Source organism: Sorghum bicolor, chromosome 3 (assembly GCF_000003195.3).
Source record: "Sorghum bicolor cultivar BTx623 chromosome 3, Sorghum_bicolor_NCBIv3, whole genome shotgun sequence".
NCBI classification, from domain to species: Eukaryota; Viridiplantae; Streptophyta; class Magnoliopsida; order Poales; family Poaceae; genus Sorghum; species Sorghum bicolor.
In genome coordinates, this window is record NC_012872.2 from 5,373,559 (window position 1) to 5,393,425 (window position 19,867).

At 43.4% G+C, this 19,867-nt stretch overlaps 2 protein-coding genes across 4 annotated transcripts; both read left to right on the plus strand.

Annotated features, from left to right (window-relative positions):
• Window positions 440-13,759, plus strand: LOC8059112 (cytosolic purine 5'-nucleotidase). 3 transcript variants are annotated; one of them, XM_021457960.1, is made up of 17 exons: window positions 440-585; window positions 3,607-3,726; window positions 4,266-4,355; window positions 4,435-4,550; window positions 4,629-4,728; window positions 5,495-5,566; window positions 5,798-5,845; window positions 5,931-6,008; window positions 6,097-6,216; window positions 6,330-6,435; window positions 7,904-8,067; window positions 9,351-9,485; window positions 9,718-9,848; window positions 10,105-10,167; window positions 10,253-10,331; window positions 13,076-13,143; window positions 13,457-13,759. In XM_021457960.1, exons 1-16 carry the CDS (start codon window positions 502-504, stop codon window positions 13,109-13,111), a joined length of 1,542 nt encoding a protein of 513 aa, XP_021313635.1. In that variant the 5' UTR covers window positions 440-501; the 3' UTR covers window positions 13,112-13,143; window positions 13,457-13,759. The 3 variants fall into 3 exon arrangements, with proteins under 3 accessions (XP_021313635.1, XP_002455157.2, XP_021313634.1); XM_002455112.2 differs by lacking the exon at window positions 440-585 and adding an exon at window positions 1,848-2,472 and having other exon boundaries at window positions 13,457-13,751; XM_021457959.1 differs by lacking the exons at window positions 440-585; window positions 3,607-3,726 and adding an exon at window positions 1,848-2,472 and having other exon boundaries at window positions 13,457-13,751.
• LOC8075118 (pyruvate decarboxylase 1) lies at window positions 14,710-19,855 on the plus strand. The gene is made up of 6 exons (XM_002455113.2): window positions 14,710-15,321; window positions 17,732-17,895; window positions 17,968-18,618; window positions 18,921-19,038; window positions 19,143-19,331; window positions 19,419-19,855. The coding sequence occupies exons 1-6, from the start codon at window positions 14,839-14,841 to the stop codon at window positions 19,587-19,589; spliced, it is 1,776 nt and encodes a 591-aa protein (XP_002455158.1). The 5' UTR covers window positions 14,710-14,838; the 3' UTR covers window positions 19,590-19,855.

Consider the following 19,867-nt stretch of genomic DNA (forward strand, 5'->3'; position numbering starts at 1 on the left):
CTAATTATCTACGGGAATACTCCATCTCTTTACCTCCTTTTAAATGCCTCCATTTCTCGAATATCATTATGATTGATTATTAATTAGAAGCTGATGTAACAACGGAAAATGCATTTTGTTGTATATAAACCTTCATCAACGCCAAACGCAGTCCTTTTCTCTTAGAGTGATATATACAAATGGTGTTCCCACTTCCTGCTTTCAAAAATAAAAAATGTGTTAAAAATTTATTAGTCTTCCAACTAACAATGCTTCTTTTATATTTTGCATCACTAAATAAGTAAACATACATTAATATGAATGTAGTCCTTTCTACTCCGCGTTGACATAACCGGGTAGCCTACCGCGCTGAGTTTCTAGTAAGATGTAAAGTTGCGCCTCAAGCCCATGACAATAGTGGGTCAGGCCCACGGTCCAGGGGCGTGTTTGCGCACCTGGCTCAGCTCACCCAAGCTTTGCCAAGCTAGCCCCTACTGATGCAACTACTCTTGTTTGCGCACCATGTGCCAACTGAGCCTGGCTCGAGTGAGATGGTGTTTGTTTTGCTTGTACCAGTGGATATGCCTACCGCGTGACCAGCAAATGGTAGCCTTACCACCCACCATTCTCTTCTCTATCCTCATAGTCATTTCATCGAACACTCATGGGGTCTGCCTAATGCGACGGTGGCGGAGGTCCATGGCAGCCATGACACACTCGGCTCTGTCAACACGGCCACCGCTCCAGCCAAGTCGTCATGCTGGCGAGTTCCATCACGTCATGCACCGCTTCCACTGGTCTCGTGTCCCAATGGTCGTGCAGAACGGGCTTGTGTTCAAAGCCGACGAGTCCCTGCCCGGTGCCCCGTGCCCTGCGGCGGCGCGCACCGGCGGCGACGTGCGCCACGCGTGCCTGCGCGAGCAGCGGCGGTGCGCCCCGACGGCCACGCGCGCCTGGCGGTGGCGTCCTCTCGGTGCCCGCGCGAGCAGAGGCGGCGCGCCCCGGTCGGCCACGCGCGCTAGGCGGCTGCGCCCTCCCGGTGCCCACCCGCCTTGCGGTGGCGCGCCCTGACGGCCAGCCACCCCATCGGCGGGATCCGCGGGAGGACGAGGAGGACGCCGACGAGGCGGAGGAGGCGGTGGACGAGGACGACGATGAGCGCGGCGCCGCAGGGGTCGCTGTCTGCCGCGCCTCATCTGCAGACTCGTGCTCCGGGACGGGCACCGTCGGTGCTGCAGGCACGTGGGACGCGGTCCGCCAGTGCGTGCGGAACGGGGACATGGAGCGCGCCTTCCGGCGCACGGAGCGGGTCCGGACGCGGCCACGCTCGTCCGCCTCCACCTCCTCCCGCACCGCGTCACCGCGGTGCGCGTCCGCGTCCGCGGAGGCGGCGTCGTGGGGGAAGTCGAGAAGCACGGCGGGGTCCGGGTGGGGCTGGAGCAGCGCAGCGGCGAGGTGGACGGGGCGGATCTGGCCGTTGTGGACGGGGCGCCAGGCGTTCCTAACGGGACTCCAGTGCCACCCGCACCTGGGACTCCAGGGCGTCGACGGCCGAGCAGTCGGCGGCGCCGACTATCTCGACGGCGAGGGTGGGGTCGGTGGTGGTCATGTCGACGAGGATGCCTGCTGGGGCCAAGCCAGAGAGGGTGGTGGAGCAGACGTCGGAGGGCAAGCCAACCATGAGAAAGATGACATCGGCAGCAGCGGCGGCCGTGCGCGAGGCGGTGAGGGAGAGGCATCGGTGGTTGAGAGGATGAGAGTGGAAGGTGACTCGAATTGCTCTCTCAGAGCCGTAAGGAGCCGCATGTAGCCGAGCCCAAAAGAAACGAACTCAGCCGGTGTTTCCCCAGAGCCAGGCTTAGGCGTCATTTTTGCATCTGGCGAGCCGGGCTGAAAATTGAGCCAGGTGCACAAACACAACGACCTGGCCCCCATGAGCCCAATTCCCCAACGGGCCACCCCCGCAAACGCCCCAATGCCGCCTCTTCTTCCCATATAAACGTTGAGACTAGCCGAAGAATGCGAATCTGCGCAAAGCAAAAACCAAGAAACCAGAGAGGCGAGACGACCAAGAAACGAGAGAGGCGAGACGAGAGACCAAGAAGCTCTTCTCCTCCGCGCTCGCCGATGGGAGCGGTGAGCAGTTCGCTGCTCCGGCGCGGAGCAGGGGCGGCGGTCCGAGCTCCGCCGATCTCTCTCGCTTCACGGCCAGAGGCCGCAGCCCCGCCGGCGCCAGTCCTCTCCGGGGCCGCGCATCTGGTCTTTGAGGCCTCGCTCGCCTGTCCGTGGAACTGGGATCCCAAAGCTCCCGGCGCCCTCTCCGACGGGAACTTCGTTCTGAACCTGGATGGGGCGGCGGTGATGCGTAGGCGGCTCCAGTTCGGCCTCTTCGTCGCCATGAACGAGCTCGCGGACGGGGAGGGGGCCGCGGTGCGGAGGCTACAGATCTGCACGAGGGCAGAGATAGCGGACTGGATCCCCTTTGTAAGACAGGTGGGCATACTCCGTGAACCCCAAGCTTCTGATGACGGAGATTGTCTCTTTTGTCTCGAACCTCTCACGAAGGATCGACTGCGCAGTCTACCATGTGGCCACACGTTTCATACGTCGTGCCTAGAGTACCATTTCATCAAGAACAGAGTTATGGAGAACAGAGGTTTTCGGGCTGCATGTCCGGTTTGCCGCGATGCGGTAATTCAGTCAGATTTCTAGGACTGTTATTGGGCTATATGTCCTTTTCTTTAGGTGTTCAAACTCTTTTTTTTCTGGAGTACTAAGATTTTTTTACCTTAGCATTAATATCTGTGAAAAAGTACTTATTGGAAGAGAAAGAGAAGTATGAATGGCAAGTATTTTGTGATAAAATTTAAATATTGTTACGTTAAGTATTTCGGGGCAGAGAGAATAGATAATTCTAACTGATTATTAATAATCTAATAATAGAATCAATGATTTTTCAGATGGTACCGTTATAATTTTTGAAGTTCGGAGAAACATCATTACTATTCACTTATTTTGAAATGTGCTATTACAATTCTTTATTTCTCACAAGAATGTCACAAGATATGTATACAAACAAGAATGTCATAATTCTTTATTTAGCAAGAGGAACCAAACAGGGCCTTAATACAAAGATACACAGCTCTCCTGCGTGTTTGAGAAAAAAAAAGATTTACTACAAAATGCATCCCAAGAACTGTTGTCAAATGGTTTGATATTTTTTTTTGCATGATGGTTCTTGACAAAGGCGTTCCCTTTTTTATGATTAAGATACGAGAAACATGCCTTTCTAGCAACAAAAGCTCCAACATTCAGTGGAATATAACTTTAGTGAATACATTGATCATGGAAATGCTAACACATTCCATTCCAAGGAAATAAGGAATAGACAAAAAGCATTAATTCTTTTGAAAGCCAAGCTATAATCAAACTCGCTAATACTATTTTCATTGTAAATCAGAATTAATTTTGCAGTTATATTCTATCTGCTAACATTCTAGCACTTTGTTCTTGAACTTCCATTTTTGGTTTCCCCTTTGCCAATCATATCTTGTTTGAGTGTCATCACGATGACAAAACCAGTCAGACTTCCGAAACAATACTAACATCAATTTGCTAAAAATGCAGGCCCCATTTTCAGTAAGACACTCTTCTCGCGGAATTTTCCGCACCAGGACACTAAATCTTCGATCTATCAGTGTGGTTGGCTATGATATGGATTATACATTAATTCAGTACAATGTGATGGTACTTCATGGCCCATTTTCTTGATTTGCCTATAAACTTTTCTGATGCCAAGAGTTACACTCTTAGAAAACTCTGTAAATCTGTTGAGCTGATTTGACTGGTAACAACAAAGGATGGCGTATGAGTGATTTAAATTTCCAAGTGAATTAAAGTTGTTTTTCCTTTAATTTTTGCTTCATAAAGTGTCATGGGTTAGATGCTGTGAGTTTTCAATGTGTTTGTAATGTAGATAATTTTAGATATAAATATTTCCTCCAATCCCTATATTCCCATTTGTACACTGACTTAATTTCTATGTAAATATATGCGGTGTCAAATTCAAATATGAAGGGTTATATATTGCGAAAAGTATTTTTTTTTCATGATGAATCTACTAACATCAGTCTTATGTTGTCAATGTATATGAATTTTAGCTATTGATGGTCAAAGGTTAAAATAATAGTTTGACATAGGATAAAACCTAGGGCTTATATTTGGGTTGGAGCTAGTATAATTTTGCTCAATGCAAATATTATGGTAATGACATAACATTTCTGCAGGCCTGGGAAGGACGTGCATATGACTATGGGATGGACAACCTCAAGAGCATGGGTTTCCCAGTAGATGACCTTAAATTTGACCCTGACCTGGTAGTGCCTGCTGTGCACTTCTTTCATAATACCTTGAAGCACATACATCACCTCTAATGATACAATTGCTGTGCCACAGGTCATAAGAGGTCTTATTATTGATAAAGAGAAGGGAAACTTGGTTAAAGCTGATCGATTTGGCTACGTTAAGAGGGCCATGCATGGTACTCAGATGCTTTCCACTCGTGCTGTGAGGTATAGGTAACACATTTTGTCAAAGTTTCTGGGCTTCAGAGATGAGAACTCTAATTCATGTCTTTGAAATTTGAATAGTGAAATATATGGAAGAGAATTGGTGGACCTGCGGAAAGAAAGTCGATGGGAGTTTCTTAACACCCTTTTCTCTGTTTCAGAAGCTGTCATGTTCATGCAGGTTTCCTTACCTCTTCCTTTTATATGATATAGTCATTCCAGTGTTTATGTTATGTGATGTGATGTGATGTCACTTGACATCTCAACTATTTAAGTCCATCTCCATCTTTCTCATTAGCGTACCCAGGGAGCTAATGGTTTCTCTGTTGATTTCCAAGTGACTGAGTTATATTTTCCAGAAGCTAAGTATTTGTCTAGACTAGCTAAAGCATAAAGACTTGGCAAGAGTTGCAGAAATGGTACAAGTTTAGATGAGATACTATGCTAAGCAAGCCAGCTGAAATATTTTTGCTAGTAGTATGGTGTTCTCTGCTCTTTCATCCTTGAATAACCACACCTTTGCCTTCTAAGGACTTGGAGTTTGGCCATATTTTACCTCACTGATTTGGAAATTAATTTAATATATAGATGTAAGTGTAGACATGTCTCTTGATGATCTAACAACCAGATTATGATCCTTCTGTTTGTTAGTAGTGGGTTTGTAGTAGCATCAAACAGAAGTTGGTAATACATTGGCATTTGATTTGTCCTTGGCAGAATAAATCACAATTAGGAGCCCATCAAAGAAACATGATGTGTGCTCAGAAATCTGAATGTATTTATTCCATATCAATACACATCAACACAATCAATCCTGTTTTGATTCATTCAGGGAGTAGTTGTAGTGTTTTTCAAATGATATATAGACATTCTGAATTTGCATGTGATCTCTCACACTAAACATTTCTCAAGTTTGAACTGAACCTGGATATTGCAATTTTCTTCAGATGGTCGACAAGTTAGATCAGGGATTGGTGCCAGCTGAACTTGGGCCATTGGATTACAAAGGACTGTACAATGTAATGAGCACTGCTGTTTCCTTTTCATCTCGTTGAAGGGATTACATCAGCGTAGAGACCTGCTATTACTATATTATATTAAAAATAAAGTAAAAGAATTAGTCTATACAGAAACAGAAAGAAAAAAAAAGGTCCGCCCACCAAGCAATGTCTCTTCTGATTTGTGGAACTTTTGTCCTTGTCCACTTTTGCTATGTAATAAACGAAGTTTGGTGTACCTTTTTTTTCCAGGCTGTTTCCAAAGCACTTTTTCGAGCACATGTAGAAGGCCAACTTAAGGTACTCTTCCCTTAATCATAATATGATTATGATATATGACTATTATTTTTTTTTCTGAAAACTTCTTTAGCTGGTTGAAATGTAGAGAGAAATAATGGCTGAGCCTGAGCGGTTTGTAGAGCCTGATCCAGAACTTCCTTTAGCTCTTCTTGATCAAAAGGAGGTTAGCGCAGTTCCACCTTATGGTGCCATATGATCAATTCAAAGTAATAGAACCATTGTACTGATATGCTGCCTTTTCAATCTATCAGGCTGGAAAAAAGTTTCTTCTCATTACTAATTCAGATTTCCATTATACAAACAAAATGATGAATCATGCATTCAATCGCTTTCTTCCTAATGATGTGGGATGGAGAGATCTTTTTGAAATGGTAAGTTTTATCTCTCTCCCTTATACCAGCTTTGTAGAAGTGACTGTTTAACAGTCATTGCTTACAACATACTGGAAACTTTATTAATATCCATTGATTCTTTCTTACTATAGGTTATAGTCTCCGCAAGGAAGCCAGAGTTTTTCCAGCTTTCACATCCATTATATGAGGTTGTAACAGATGATGGACTGATGCGCCCCTGTTTTAAAGTAAAGTCAGGTCGAATTCTTCACGCCGTTACTGTTGTGAACCAGTAACTCATAGAACCTCCAATAACTCTTTTTCTGTCACTTTGAAGGGACATGTTTCGTTTCAAACTGTGAATATGTATTATGCTCTAGCAAAAAAAAAAAAAAAAACTCAATGAATGGAAACCAAAAGAAGAACTTAAGGAGGGGGGGGGGGGGCATTCTTTCATGGTAGCATCCCTATCTAAGATGATTTTTATAGTTGCGACATTATATTGTTTGGGAACAAATCCATTTTTGGCCCCCTCAACTCTTAAGTTTGTCTATTTTTAACCCCAAACTACAAAACTAGTAAATTTGGCACCTCAACTTTGAATGTTGTTCAGTTTTTACCCCTCGGTCTGGTTTTGGTGGTTTTCAAATAGCTTGGGCCCGCCTGTCATAAGCTCCATCTCTCCTTCCCCACCTCCCTCTCTCCCAACGCCACTTCCCATAGCTATATCCAGAGTGCTCGCTTTTGCCCCGCTCCACTCACTTCTGCTGTGTGCGGACCACCCCGCCGCCTCGTACCTGTGTGCTACTGCTGCCGCAGACTGTCCCTTGCTCATCACCAGAGAGATGGAGAGACAGAGGAGGTGTGCCATGGCCGAACTCGATGCAGCCCCTGGGTGGACAAGAGAGAGAAAGGGCACCCCCATGCCATGGAGCACCATTGGCCATGGGGACAGCTGTGAGGGCAATCTGCTGTGCGCTGGATGAGGGAAGGAGGAGGCTGCAATGGAGGACTGGTGGAGAAGATAAAGAGGTGGACGGCTCTGAGAGCATGTCTCCTTTGGTACAGTTGGACGTGGTGCTGTGGACGGTAGAGTGGGAGAGAGGCGGCAGTGGCAGATAGATAGAGGAGGGAAGGAGATGGGGACAGTGGTGGTGAGAAAAGGAGGGGGAGAGAGAGAGAAAGATGGATGGAGTGTCATGTGGGCCCATGCTGGGCCCGAGTTACTGGAAAACCACCAAAACTAGGCTGAGGTGCCAAAATTGAACGGTATTGGTAGTTGAGGTGCCAAGATTACCTGGTTTTGCAGGTGGGGTCAAAATTAGACAAACTCGAGTTGAGGGGCGAAAAAGTAGACTTGTTCCTTTTTTTTTAGCAAAAGTTGTAACATCATTGCTTATCGACAGCAGAACCACATGTTGGTCTTTGTTGTGCAGAAGTTTGGATGTTCTGATGTGCAGGCACCATGTTGTTTTCCCATTTTGGTGCTTGGATCTTGTCTTTCATTAGTGCAGTATGATTCCTTTTTCATTTTTATTCTGAAATGGAGAAGGGAGAGTTTGGATTGGGGAATAAAACAAGAGCTACTCCAACTCTTATGCGTAATTTCTTATGTCACTAGACTAGATCCTGCAACCTTAGTTTCTTTCTTCGATATGCTCTTCTCTATTATCCACTGCCAGTTTTGTGACTGACTTGCTACCCCTTTTATGAAATCGGTATTTAGGTGGCTTATATTCTGGTGGTAGTGCTCAGATGGTTGAGAAATCACTAGACATTCATGGGGATGAGATATTATATGTTGGGGACCATATTTACACAGATGTAAGCCAGTCAAAAGTTCATTTACGATGGAGGACAGCATTAATCTGCAGAGAGCTAGAAGATGAGGTTAGTTTGCTTACCTTTTCTGAGTAATTAAAAAAATAATGACAATGTGTAGAGCATTAGGCATTACAGATTTACAGTAGCATTTTAATTTCTGGTTAGCAGGAGGAAGCTTTCTCTTGAACATTTACTGATTCTGTCTGCGGTATTTTCCATCTCACATTGTATTTCCTATTTCTTAAAGGAATTTTTGAACAAAAACTTCTCTGATTCATTTCATTTGACGGTATCAGGACTCTTAGATTTGCCTTGCCTTGTAATTCATATGGGTGACTTCTTGGATCAGTTTTAGTTTAGTTGGTGCCTATACGCTCTTATTCCTTGCTGCTTGGGAGCCGTGGAAGCATCGTAACAACTGCATTTTTAACAATGCCACTCCTATGATATGGTGGTCAGGACGGTGATTGAAGTAACTGTCCGGTGTGCTGCTGGGACCTCCCTGGTTCTAACTGTGTGCTGTGGCCATCTTTCTGTTGTCCGTGGTGCGTTTATTTAACATTCCGCCATTGTGGACTTGTGGTGGCCTTTGAGGTTAGGGCATCATCTTTGAGTGTTTTTTCTTTATACCTTTTTTTTTCCTATTTAGGGGGTGTTTAGTTCCCCTTCTATTCCAAAAAAATTTGGGTTTTGCTTCATTATTTTGCATAATGGAACTAAATGCAAATTTTTTGGCAAAAAGGTGGTTATTCTCCATTTTGGATTTTGGCCTCAAGAGGCCAAAAAAAGCCAAAAGAGCCCCAAGAGGCTCTCATGAGGGCAATAAATTCTGCATTTTGGATGGAACTAAACATAACCCTGAAAATTTTGGCATTTTGCATTCCATCATTCCAAAGTAGTTGGCATTTTGCGTTTTGCATTTTATGGGGAACTAAACACCCCCTTAATGAAATGGCAAAGACCAGGAACGACAGAGCACATTGTTGCCATAGACCTGAGGCGTTTCAGGAAGGTTCATTCAAATTGTTTTTCTTCCACATGGTAACAGATACCATTACATGGGGAAACCAAACAATCAATGGGATCGCCCATTCCATCGCTAATTACAGTGTGATCTGTTAGACTGTTACCATTTACATCTACGTTATCACTGCATCAACCAAACAGCACCTTAATTCCAATATGCTGGTGATACACTTATACTGACCATTATCAAGTATATGCATCTGTTGATTCTGAATTAATGTGGAAGCAAACCTAGATAGGCCACAATTTGTTATGCTGTCAGTGCTATGTAGCCAATCGAGTTGTAGTCTCTTGTTCACCAATTTCCTCTTCTGTGTTTGCAGTTTGATGCACTGGTCAAAAGCCATGATCAGAAAGAAAAGCTTGTTACACTTATACAACAAAAAGAAAATGTGGGGGATCTTTTTAACCAGCTTCGCCTGGCTCTGCAGAGGCGCTCTAATTCACGTCCTGCACAGGTACTAGAGTGAAGCCTGATGCTTTAGTGAGCTTCAGCATGCTGAATGTCCTTTTCAGATGTTTAAAACTTTAACATTTGTATTACTTTCAGCAGTGCACTGCTGCCATGTATGAATTGTTATACATCTTAACCAAAAATTAAGATAATCTGGTGATTTTGGCTTAGTTTTTAGGACTCAGGGATTTTGTAAAGTTCTCAAGATGCTTGCACTGATATACATTATTTTTCAGACGCTTGCTGCAACTTGTATGGATGAACAGGAGCTTACGGAAAGTATGCAAAAGTTGCTCATTGTTATGCAAAGATTAGATGAAAAGATTGGGCCAATGCTAGAAGCAGATGGAGAACTTTTCAATAAAAGGTACCTTATTCTTGTAGCGAGTTTTGGAAATCCTTCAAATCTGGGTGTTCAGATCTATTATCCCATATATTTCTTACATAAATAACTGCTTTCAAACGTCATTGCACTTATTTCTGCTTCTGATTTCCAATTTGTATGATTTTAATATCCATGTATGTAATCAATTTATCAGTCTTGTTCATAAATTTCTTGGTATTTATCTCTTTAATTTTAGAAAAGTAAGCTAAGCAAGTATGTTTTTCTTTTTCCTCTTAAGATGGGGCTGGTTGTCATGTGCTGGCCTATGGGATAAGAGTCATCTGACCAGGCAAATTGAAAAGTGAGTGGCTATAATTTTTTTGACAGTGAGGAAAAATGTTGTATGAACTCCAAACTGAATGCAACTAATTTTGCATTTTCTGTAGATATGCTGATATATACACATCAAGGGTTTCAAATTTTCTACACTATACTCCATTCATGTATTTCCAATCTCAAGAACAGGTAAATACACCGCTCCATACTCGCTGCTGCACTTTACCTTTGGCTTTTTGCTATTGTCGTTGTTATGATGCTTAGGCCTTGTTTAGTTTGAGAAAAATTTTGGATTTCGCTACTGTAGCACTTTCGTTTGTTTGTGGTAAATATTATCCAATCATAGACTAACTAGGATCAAAAGATTCGTCTCGCGATTTACAGGTAAACTGTGTAATTAGTTTTTATTTTCGTCTATATTTAATGCTTCATGCATGTGCCGCAAGATTCGATGTGACGGGGAATCTTGAAAAATTTTGGAAACTAAACAAGACCTTAGTTCATATGGGGGTAATGGCGGTAGGATAATGGCGCCAAGGCTTTGTGGCCTGGCTGCCGAAGCAAGGGGATGAGAGATTAGACTGATAGCAGGGAGATGAGATTAGAGATGGCATGGGGGTGAGTTGAGAGATAACTTCATTCTTCATTGCTTGATTCATTCCATTGATGCTGGTTACAATATATAGGAGCTGGGCTCCTTGCTAGGCGCACAGACTCTGGCCCTTTCACACTTGAGGCCCCTTCAGCTGCTCCTTAATTGCTATTAATAGCCTTGATGACATTGGCCCTTTCAGCCACCAGCCTCCTCGGGCTCCTGCACGCCTGCTGACCATTGCATGTCCCCATGTAGCTGCTGACCATGGGAGTCCCCAGGCGGCTGCCTGCTGCCTGCCCCCCATGACAGTGGTGTTTATTGGTTTAGATTCAAGAATACCAATCTTCTTTACAATGACTGAAGACTAATTAGAGTAATAGAAGATGCTGCTTGCAGCTAGGCAGCTACCTTAGAGCTTGTGAAAAGAATACAAGACATGCTATGCTGGTAGGACAAATATTGTGGCCATATTTTTCCATTAGGGTGGTGACTTTACAGTTATGAATCATCCAAGTAGAAGAGAACAAGAAGAGTAAAGGAAAAAGTCTATATAACCCCCCAAACTATCTAGGGTGGACTACTTTATTTCCTGAACTATAAAACCAGATATTCTACCCCATGAACTTTTCAAAACCGGTCAAATAACCCCCTTGAGCGGTTTCGGAGGACGGTTTTGTCTTTTTCTTTTTTATTTATTTCCGTTGAATCTTTAAAAAATCATAATAAATCATAGAAAAAACATAAAATGAAAAAACTAATCTTGTTGGACTCCACATGTGTAGATCTACACAGTGAACATATAATATGATATGACTTAGTACAAAGTTTTTGCTATAACTTTAAATCTATATTTTTCTGTAATTAATTAGAATAATTCATATATATTGTTTCTATGGTCCAATTATGGTGAATTTTTTTGATGAGCTAATTATTGTATGGTTAAAGTATAGTAAAAAATTTGTACCCATTGGATCAAGTATAACTTAGTTATAGATTTATTTAGCTTTATTCTTGTTAAATCTATGCTTTATTTATAACTAAGTTATATGTGATCTAATGAGTATGGAATTTTTACTATAGTTCAAGCATAGAATAATAAGCCCACTATAAAAATTTCACCACAATTGGACCTTATAAACTACATATATAAATTATTCTAACTAATTACAGAAAAAACATAGATTTAAAGCTATAGCAAAAACTTTGCACTAAAGTATACTATATTATATATTCACTATGTAGATCTACTCATCGAGAGTCCAACAAAATTGGATTTTTCATTTTATATGTTTTCTATGATTTATTATGATTTTCCAAATATTCAGCGGAAATAAATAATAAAGAAAAAGACAAAACCACCCTCCAAAACCACTCAAGGGGTTATTTGACCGGTTTTATAGTTCGGGGGATAAAGTAGACTAGACTGAATAGTTTAGGAGGTTATGTAGACTTTTTTCGAAGAGTAAATGATGGAGAGTGAGCAAGTAGGGTGTTCTGACTAAGCTACTAAGACATGCTATGCGGGTAGGAGGAATATTGTGGCCATATTTTTCATTATGGTGGTGACCTTACAGTTATCAATCATCCAAGTAGAGGTAGAAGAAAAGAGAGTGATGCAAGCATATTTAACTCTACAAACCTGGTGGGCTTCTCAAATAGAACCAATGGCCACGTCTCCCAAAATCTTTACGTTCGTTGGATCTGGACTATCCACGGCTCCAGTTGCCCCCGCCTGATTTTCATCCGACCAGATTCTGATTTAACTGTTTAACTTCACAGTGATTCCTTCTAGCTTCACGGTGATTCCTTCTGTAATGAACGTTTACGCGTGGCTTCTCCCTTCCTCGTGTCTTCTTGTTTTCCAATCCACTCCATCGGCCTTGCCCACTCCGCTCCGCTCAGTCCTTACTGGTTCTATACTCTACTCACATCCGCCGCATTCAATTCCCCACAACCACCCCGTCCTCTCGCACCGGTCGCCTGCCTCATCTCGTCCTCATCGACCTCACCGGAGCTCCACCCGCCCTCTCGCACCGGTCGCCTATCTCATCTCGTCGTCGTCGACCTCGCCGGTGCTTCACCACGTTTTGCCATTACCTAGCCTCGGCTCTTCCTCCCTGTGTGCATCCGTCAGACCATCGTCGCAGTTGGGGCACCCACCCCTCCCCGAAATTTTCAGTTGAAACTTAACAGCTGTAGGAAAATTATGCATGCACCCCAAAGGGCTCATACCTCTTATTTGCTAAATAAGTTTAATAATCATATATTATTAGTGTGCTGGAAATTTTTGAATAGTATATCTATTACAGGTATTAACAGTAGCATTTATTTTGAGCAGACATTGAGAAAGCAAGGGTGGAAACTGAGATTTTAGAAAACTCAGTTTGCTAGTTTCTACTTCAACTGGTATGTATTTGTTTGCTACCATAAGTCAAAACTGATGTTTCCTTGGTAAATCATGTATTTCTCTAGCTGCACTGACTATGAGAATGTATTTTCGTGTATATGTGACTTGCATTTATTTCTTTTTCTTAATGAAATAGCTGCCAGACTATTTAATAGATGCACTAGTTTTTTTATAGGAATTAATAGCTTTTTGTGTTGTAATTTATAATTCACCAACCGGTAGTGTTATATTGGCTTGTCATTGCAATATTATTTGTTAAGCTTTCTGAATCTCCATTTGCTTCAACGTTTCTTTTTTCATGCATGGTTTCAGGAAAGGCTTGAGGGCAGTGCAAAATAAGAATTGGTGGATAAACAACATTGGCAAAGCGAAGGAAGGAACATCATTCAAGTTGGCTGCATTGCTTATTGCTGCATGGTGGATAGACAATGTTGCCTGTATGACTTAGTGTTTTTCTAAAATGTGTGTAAATGGCATCTTTGTATCTTTGTATCTTTGTATACATAAACAAATTCTTCCAAATGGTTGTAATATCCATGTGAGTGCGATAAGAAATTATTATCATCTTGATATTTGCCATTCAATAAATGGGCCACCTTTGATTTTAGTCTCTTAAGAAATGAGCCGATATCTCTTAAAATAAATAAAACATGTGAGCAAGATGGTGACATAAGCATCCATGTCATCATCCATGTAAGCATCCAAGATGATGTGGTATTTCATCCATGACAGTTTAGAATCGTCACAGATATTGGGCTTGGACTGGGCTTTGGGCTGTTCTATGACGGTTTAAGACCGTCATGTTAGTCTGTGACGGTTTTTGGAAAACCGTCACTGAGGTTAATCTATGACGCTCAATCTATGACAATACCTAAAACCGTCACAGATACTATATTGTGACGGATTTTTGGTGATCCGTGACGGAAATATTTCGTCATGGATTAGCAGGATTCTTGTAGTGTATGGACACTCGAGCTTCGTCTAAGACGTTTACCACGCTGTGCTGCGCGAGGATCGACGAAGCCGCCGCACGTTGTGGTGCCCGCGGGACGTTGCGAAGTTCGGGCGTCGTAGTCGCCGGGTGTGTTGTTGTCAGGGACGTGAACGCCGTGAAGGAGGACACGTGGGATGCGGTCAGGTAAGACCGACGCCGGGACGCGCATGGCGCGCTGCCTGTCGACGGCCATGTTCCGCTCCTGTTGTTCATCGACCGACGAAGAGCTCAGACAGGATGGCTGGGCGCGCTGCGCGCGGAATGGCAGTGAGGCGCGACTGAAGGGAACGCAAGACTCCGTCACGTGAAAAAAAAAAGAGCTTCGAATCGATCTGGCTCCTTGGATATTGGTTGGAGGGTGGATGGCAGGAGTAAAGTTACGACGTGACTTGCCTAAGCAAAGTCACTGAATCCACGTGCGTGCCGTCTGACCCTCGCCAAAAAGTCCACGGCCACGCGACCCTACTTGTCACGCAAGGCCAGCGCCAACTGTTCTAGCAGGCTCGCTGACACGCCCGGCCCCACCATATCTACCATAAATACCACGGACACAACTCGACCATTCCACTGGACTCCACTCCAATCCAAAGCCGCCCGACATCCTATCCTACTCGGCGCTCGTCTAGGAGGCAAACCAACTTTTCGTCCCCCCGATCGCGCGAACCTTCTCCACTCCCTCGCCTCCTCCGCCGGCCCCGCCATGGACACGGCGATCGGCTCGGTCCCGGCCTCTTCCGACGGCGCGGCGCAGGCGGCGTCGGGTTCCGCCCCACGCGACGCGACGCTGGGGCGGCACCTGGCGCGGCGGCTGGCGGAGGTGGGCGCCCGTGACGTCTTCACCGTCCCCGGGGACTTCAACCTGACGCTCCTGGACGAGCTGGAGGCCGAGGAAGGGGTCCGCCTCGTGGGCTGCTGCAACGAGCTCAACGCGGCGTACGCGGCGGACGGGTACGCCCGCGCGCGCGGCGGCGGGGTGGGCGCCTGCGCCGTCACCTTCACCGTCGGCGGGCTCAGCGCCATCAACGGCGTCGCGGGCGCCTTCAGCGAGAACCTCCCCGTCGTGTGCATCGTCGGCGGGCCCAACAGCAACGACTACGGGAGTAACAGGATCCTGCATCACACCATCGGATTGCCTGATTTCACGCAGGAGCTCAGGTGCTTCCAGACCGTCACGTGCTATCAGGTAAAAGGAGTATAGCTTCGTTTAGTTTCCAAAGGTTAATTTGGCTGCAGTAGTATTTTTGTTTTATTTGTTAATTTATGTTTAATTATAAATTAAATAGGTTTAAAAGATTTGTCTCGCGATTTATAGGTAATATGTGTAATTAGCTTTTGTTTCTATCTATATATATTTGATTGGTGAAAAAAATTTAAGTGTGAAACTAAATAAGGCCTAATTCCTCTCCTATCTTTTTTTCTTTTTTTTATGACGTGGCGACTCCGAGTAATAATGGTGGGGCCCAGTTCTAGACGTCTGCTGACTCCTGGTACTGCATTACGTGTCCACTGTTGGACCCTACAACCTAGCATGTCTCACGTGTGGTTATTAGGTGAAAATGAAATGTTTTTTTTTCAAAAAGGATGGCAATACATTTGTCATGATTTTTATTAGACAAAGAGAAAAATGAAAAAATAGATACAAGCGCTACTAAGAAGGAAAAAAAAGCGCTTTAGTCAGGGTCGAAAGAAGAACTGAAATTAGAATTAAACCACCGACAACTCCCAAACGAAAAAGAAAACAGCTGAGGCCTTGTTTAGTTCACTCCAAAAATTTAAAACTTTTTTAACATTTTCTGTTACATCGAATCTTACGGTATATGCATGGAGTATTAAATATAAATAAAAACAAAAACTAATTACACAATTTAGCTATAAATCGCGAGACAAATCTTTTAAACATAGTTACTCCATATTTGGATAATGTTTGTCAAATAAAAACGAAAGTGATACAGTATCAAAATTCTAAAAAAATTTGGATCTAAATAAGGCCTGAAATACACACAACTAGACACCGAAAGAGACAACCAAGAGACTAAAAATCATGACAAATTTAGGTGTCCACTGTTGGACCCTACAACCTATGTCTCACGTGTGGTTTTAGGAGTGGAGATAGGGGGAAGGGAAACATAGGCCTTGTTTAGATCCGAAAACATTTCGGATTTTGACACTGTAGCACTTTCGTTTTTATTTGACAAACATTATCCAATTATAAAGTAACTAGGTTTAAAAGATTCATCTTATGATTTACAGACAAACTGTGTAAATAGTTTTTGTTTTCATCTATATTTAATGCTCCATGCATATGCCGCAAGATTTGATGTGACGGGGAATTTTGAAATTTTTTTGGTTTTCAGAGTGAACTAAACAAGGCCATAATGGGCTAGAAAAAAGAGGTATGTATGGTATTGGGATATATAGGACTGTTTATATCCATACATGTCCGTACCCTCTCTCCATATCCCTTTACTTTATGTCTTTATTATCCAAACGCCAGCCAACCTAGATGAAAATGAAATGATGTTTTTTCCTTTTCTGAAAAGACAGCTAGAAAATTGCTGTGATTTTTACCAGACGAGAGAAAAAAATGGATACAAGCGCTAATCAGAAGAGAAAAAGAAAAAAAAGAGTGTTTCGGCCGAGGTGGAAAGAAGAACCGAAACTAGATAGCAAACCAGCATAGTTTGATAAAACTCAGTAAGTTGACAAATATGGAGTATGGACGCGCGGTGTTGCTGGATGGCAAGTTGCCAAAAGATGACAACCTATTTACTAAACTGTTGGAGTGACTATTTTCTAGTTTTGTCAAATAAACAAGAAATGACAAGTTCATTTAGTAAACTGTTGAAGATGCTCAAACTCCGAGATGAAAAAGAGAAACGGCTGAAGCGCACACGACTAGACACGGAAAGAGACAACCAAGCGAGGTTTCCTGCACCTTGTTGATGCTGCGAAGAAACTGGTCGCCCTTCTGGTGGTAGTAGCAGAAATGCAGAATGTTAGTCAAACAGTAAGAAACTGCGGTAACCATATGATGCATATCTTTTCTTCAAAACCCTGGTTGGTTCACCACGGCATATCTGTTTTTAGAGAATACCATTTGCAGCCATGTATAATTGCTGCAAGCACAACTTTTACCGTGCATGGTATTTACTGATGAAACATCAATTCTGGACTTCTAGCTCTTGATTGATGCATCATGCATAAGAGACTTGTGAAATGACAGTTCAAATGCTTACACTGGAGTGCAGTGCCACAACAGATAACATCCATTTATAGTAACCAAAAGTCCAAAACCCTTTCTACCTTTGGTAAATATTCCATGTTTCCTGAAAGCCTAATAAGACATGCTCTTGTGGTAAGAGAGAAAGAGGAAGATAATATTCATTCTGAACTTTTTGCTAAAGGTATTAATATTCATTCTGAACTCCATCATTTTCGCAGTTGATAGTTACTTTAAAAATGTAGCCTCACAGTTCCCCGGCTAAGCCGGTTTTTATTTGTACTTAAACCATATCTTCTTAATGCAATGATAGGCAATTCTCTTGCGTATTCGAGAAAAAAAAGGTATTATGTTCTTTGTTCATATATCACAGGCTGTGGTGAACAACTTGGAAGATGCACATGAACAGATCGACACTGCCATCTCCACGGCAATAAAGGAGAGCAAGCCTGTTTACATTAGCATCAGCTGCAACCTCCCTTCGATCCCACATCCCACCTTCAGCCGTCATCCTGTCCCTTTCTTCCTCTCCCCAAGGTATATTTCCCCAAGGCAAAAGTGATGAACAGTTTGGCATTGCTCATGCTGATAAATCTGTTCGTTTTGTAGGCTATCGAACCATATGAACTTGGAGGCAGCAGTGGAAGCCGCTGTGGCTTTCTTGAACAAAGCTGTCAAACCGGTGCTTGTAGGTGGACCAAAGATGAGGGTGTCCAAAGCATGCAAAGCCTTTGTAGAGCTGGCAGATGCCTGCGGCTATCCTGTCGCGGCGATGCCTTCCGCAAAGGGGCTAGTGCCAGAACACCACTCTAGGTTCATTGGCACGTACTGGGGCGCTGTGAGCACTCCATTCTGTGCCGAAATTGTCGAGTCTGCTGATGCCTACCTATTTGCTGGTCCCATATTCAACGACTACAGCTCGGTTGGATACTCACTGCTCATCAAGAAGGAGAAGGCCATCATTGTCCAACCAGAGAGGGTGGTGATCGGGCATGGCCCTGCGTTTGGGTGTGTTCTGATGAAGGATTTCCTGCATGCCCTCGCAACTCGTCTGAAGAAGAACACTGCTGCGTATGAGAACTTCCGTCGCATTTATGTACCTCCTGGCGAGCCACTCGCGTCTGAACCTGGAGAGCCATTGAGAGTGAACATACTCTTCAAGCATATTCAGGCAATGCTGTCTGGCAACACGGCTGTCATTGCAGAGACTGGGGACTCGTGGTTTAACTGCCAGAAGCTGAAGCTACCAGAAGGCTGTGGGTAAGCTCCTCTTCGAATCACGATTTGGCTGTGGAATTTCATTGTGATACAAAATTCATCTGTCATTTTCTTCTGTACTGTTGGTTGCTGGGTGGTGAGTGGTACCGCTGATTTAGGCCAAGTAAGATAAAAATCTGATGGAATGTTGTTCTGATTCTTTTACACCACTAGATATTCAATGTTGTCAGCCTCTTTACCATAAAGAAACATTTCATATTATATAGTAGTGACATCAAACTTTGGTTCAGCATGTTGAGATACTTTCAGTCATGAGTTAACCAGGAGTTCTTTGCTTTCACCAGGTACGAATTCCAGATGCAGTATGGATCAATTGGCTGGGCAGTGGGTGCAACTCTAGGATACGCACAGGCTGCTAAGGATAAACGTGTCATTGCCTGCATTGGAGATGGCAGCTTCCAGGTATGATACCAATTACCAAACGATGGAAGTTCTTACATTTTCATATCAATTCAGTTCCTTGAAAATACAGTATGTGGCAAGAGTTTAATTTGACTGTAATTCAGGTAACGGCACAAGAAGTGTCAACGATGCTCCGATGGGAGCAGAACACCATCATATTTCTGATAAACAATGGAGGATACACAATCGAGGTGGAGATTCACGATGGTCCTTATAACGTTATCAAGAACTGGAACTACACTGGTTTGGTGGAGGCATTCCACAATGGAGAGGGCAAGTGCTACACAGCAAAGGTTCGTAACTGTATGTTGTAGTACTGCAATTCTGCGCTCACGAATGCCAGCTGCAACTGACATTTTTTTCGCATTCTCTGCTCGCAGGTTCGAACTGAGGAGGAGCTGAAGGAGGCACTGAAGGCAGCTCTGGGACCCAAGAAGGACTGCTTATGCTTCATTGAGGTCATCGTGCATAAGGATGACACCAGCAGAGAGCTTCTCGAGTGGGGATCTAGGGTTTCTGCGGCAAATAGCCGTCCACCGAATCCTCAGTGAGTGCATCAGGTCTCCTGAATTGCGCTGTAAATCAATCCTCTTTCTGGTGATGTCCATATCAAGAAGACTCGGGGATTTCTGAATAATTTTTTTTGTTTTGTTTTTCACTGTCATTTCTGAATAATTTCTCCCTGTAATTCACTGATGTTGCAAGCCCTTGTTGCTACTTCACATAGATGATTTCAGAAACTGATCTTGTATAGCTGTATTACTGCCAATAAATCTGAAATCATTTTTTTTTGTTCTTCGTTCTGGCACTTTGTAAATTCTCTTCTGTT

Bases quoted from the DNA above. Each gene is read 5' to 3' on its own strand.
- LOC8059112 (XM_002455112.2), top strand. From the start codon at position 1,999: ATGCGAATCTGCGCAAAGCAAAAACCAAGAAACCAGAGAGGCGAGACG. The intron at 4,729-5,494 runs GTTTCCTTACCT...AATTTTCTTCAG, and splicing joins AAGCTGTCATGTTCATGCAG to ATGGTCGACAAGTTAGATCA. The intron at 5,567-5,797 runs GTAATGAGCACT...TTTTTTTTCCAG, and splicing joins ATTACAAAGGACTGTACAAT to GCTGTTTCCAAAGCACTTTT.
- LOC8075118 (XM_002455113.2), top strand. From the start codon at position 14,839: ATGGACACGGCGATCGGCTCGGTCCCGGCCTCTTCCGACGGCGCGGCG. The intron at 15,322-17,731 runs GTAAAAGGAGTA...CATATATCACAG, and splicing joins AGACCGTCACGTGCTATCAG to GCTGTGGTGAACAACTTGGA. The intron at 19,039-19,142 runs GTATGATACCAA...ACTGTAATTCAG, and splicing joins TTGGAGATGGCAGCTTCCAG to GTAACGGCACAAGAAGTGTC.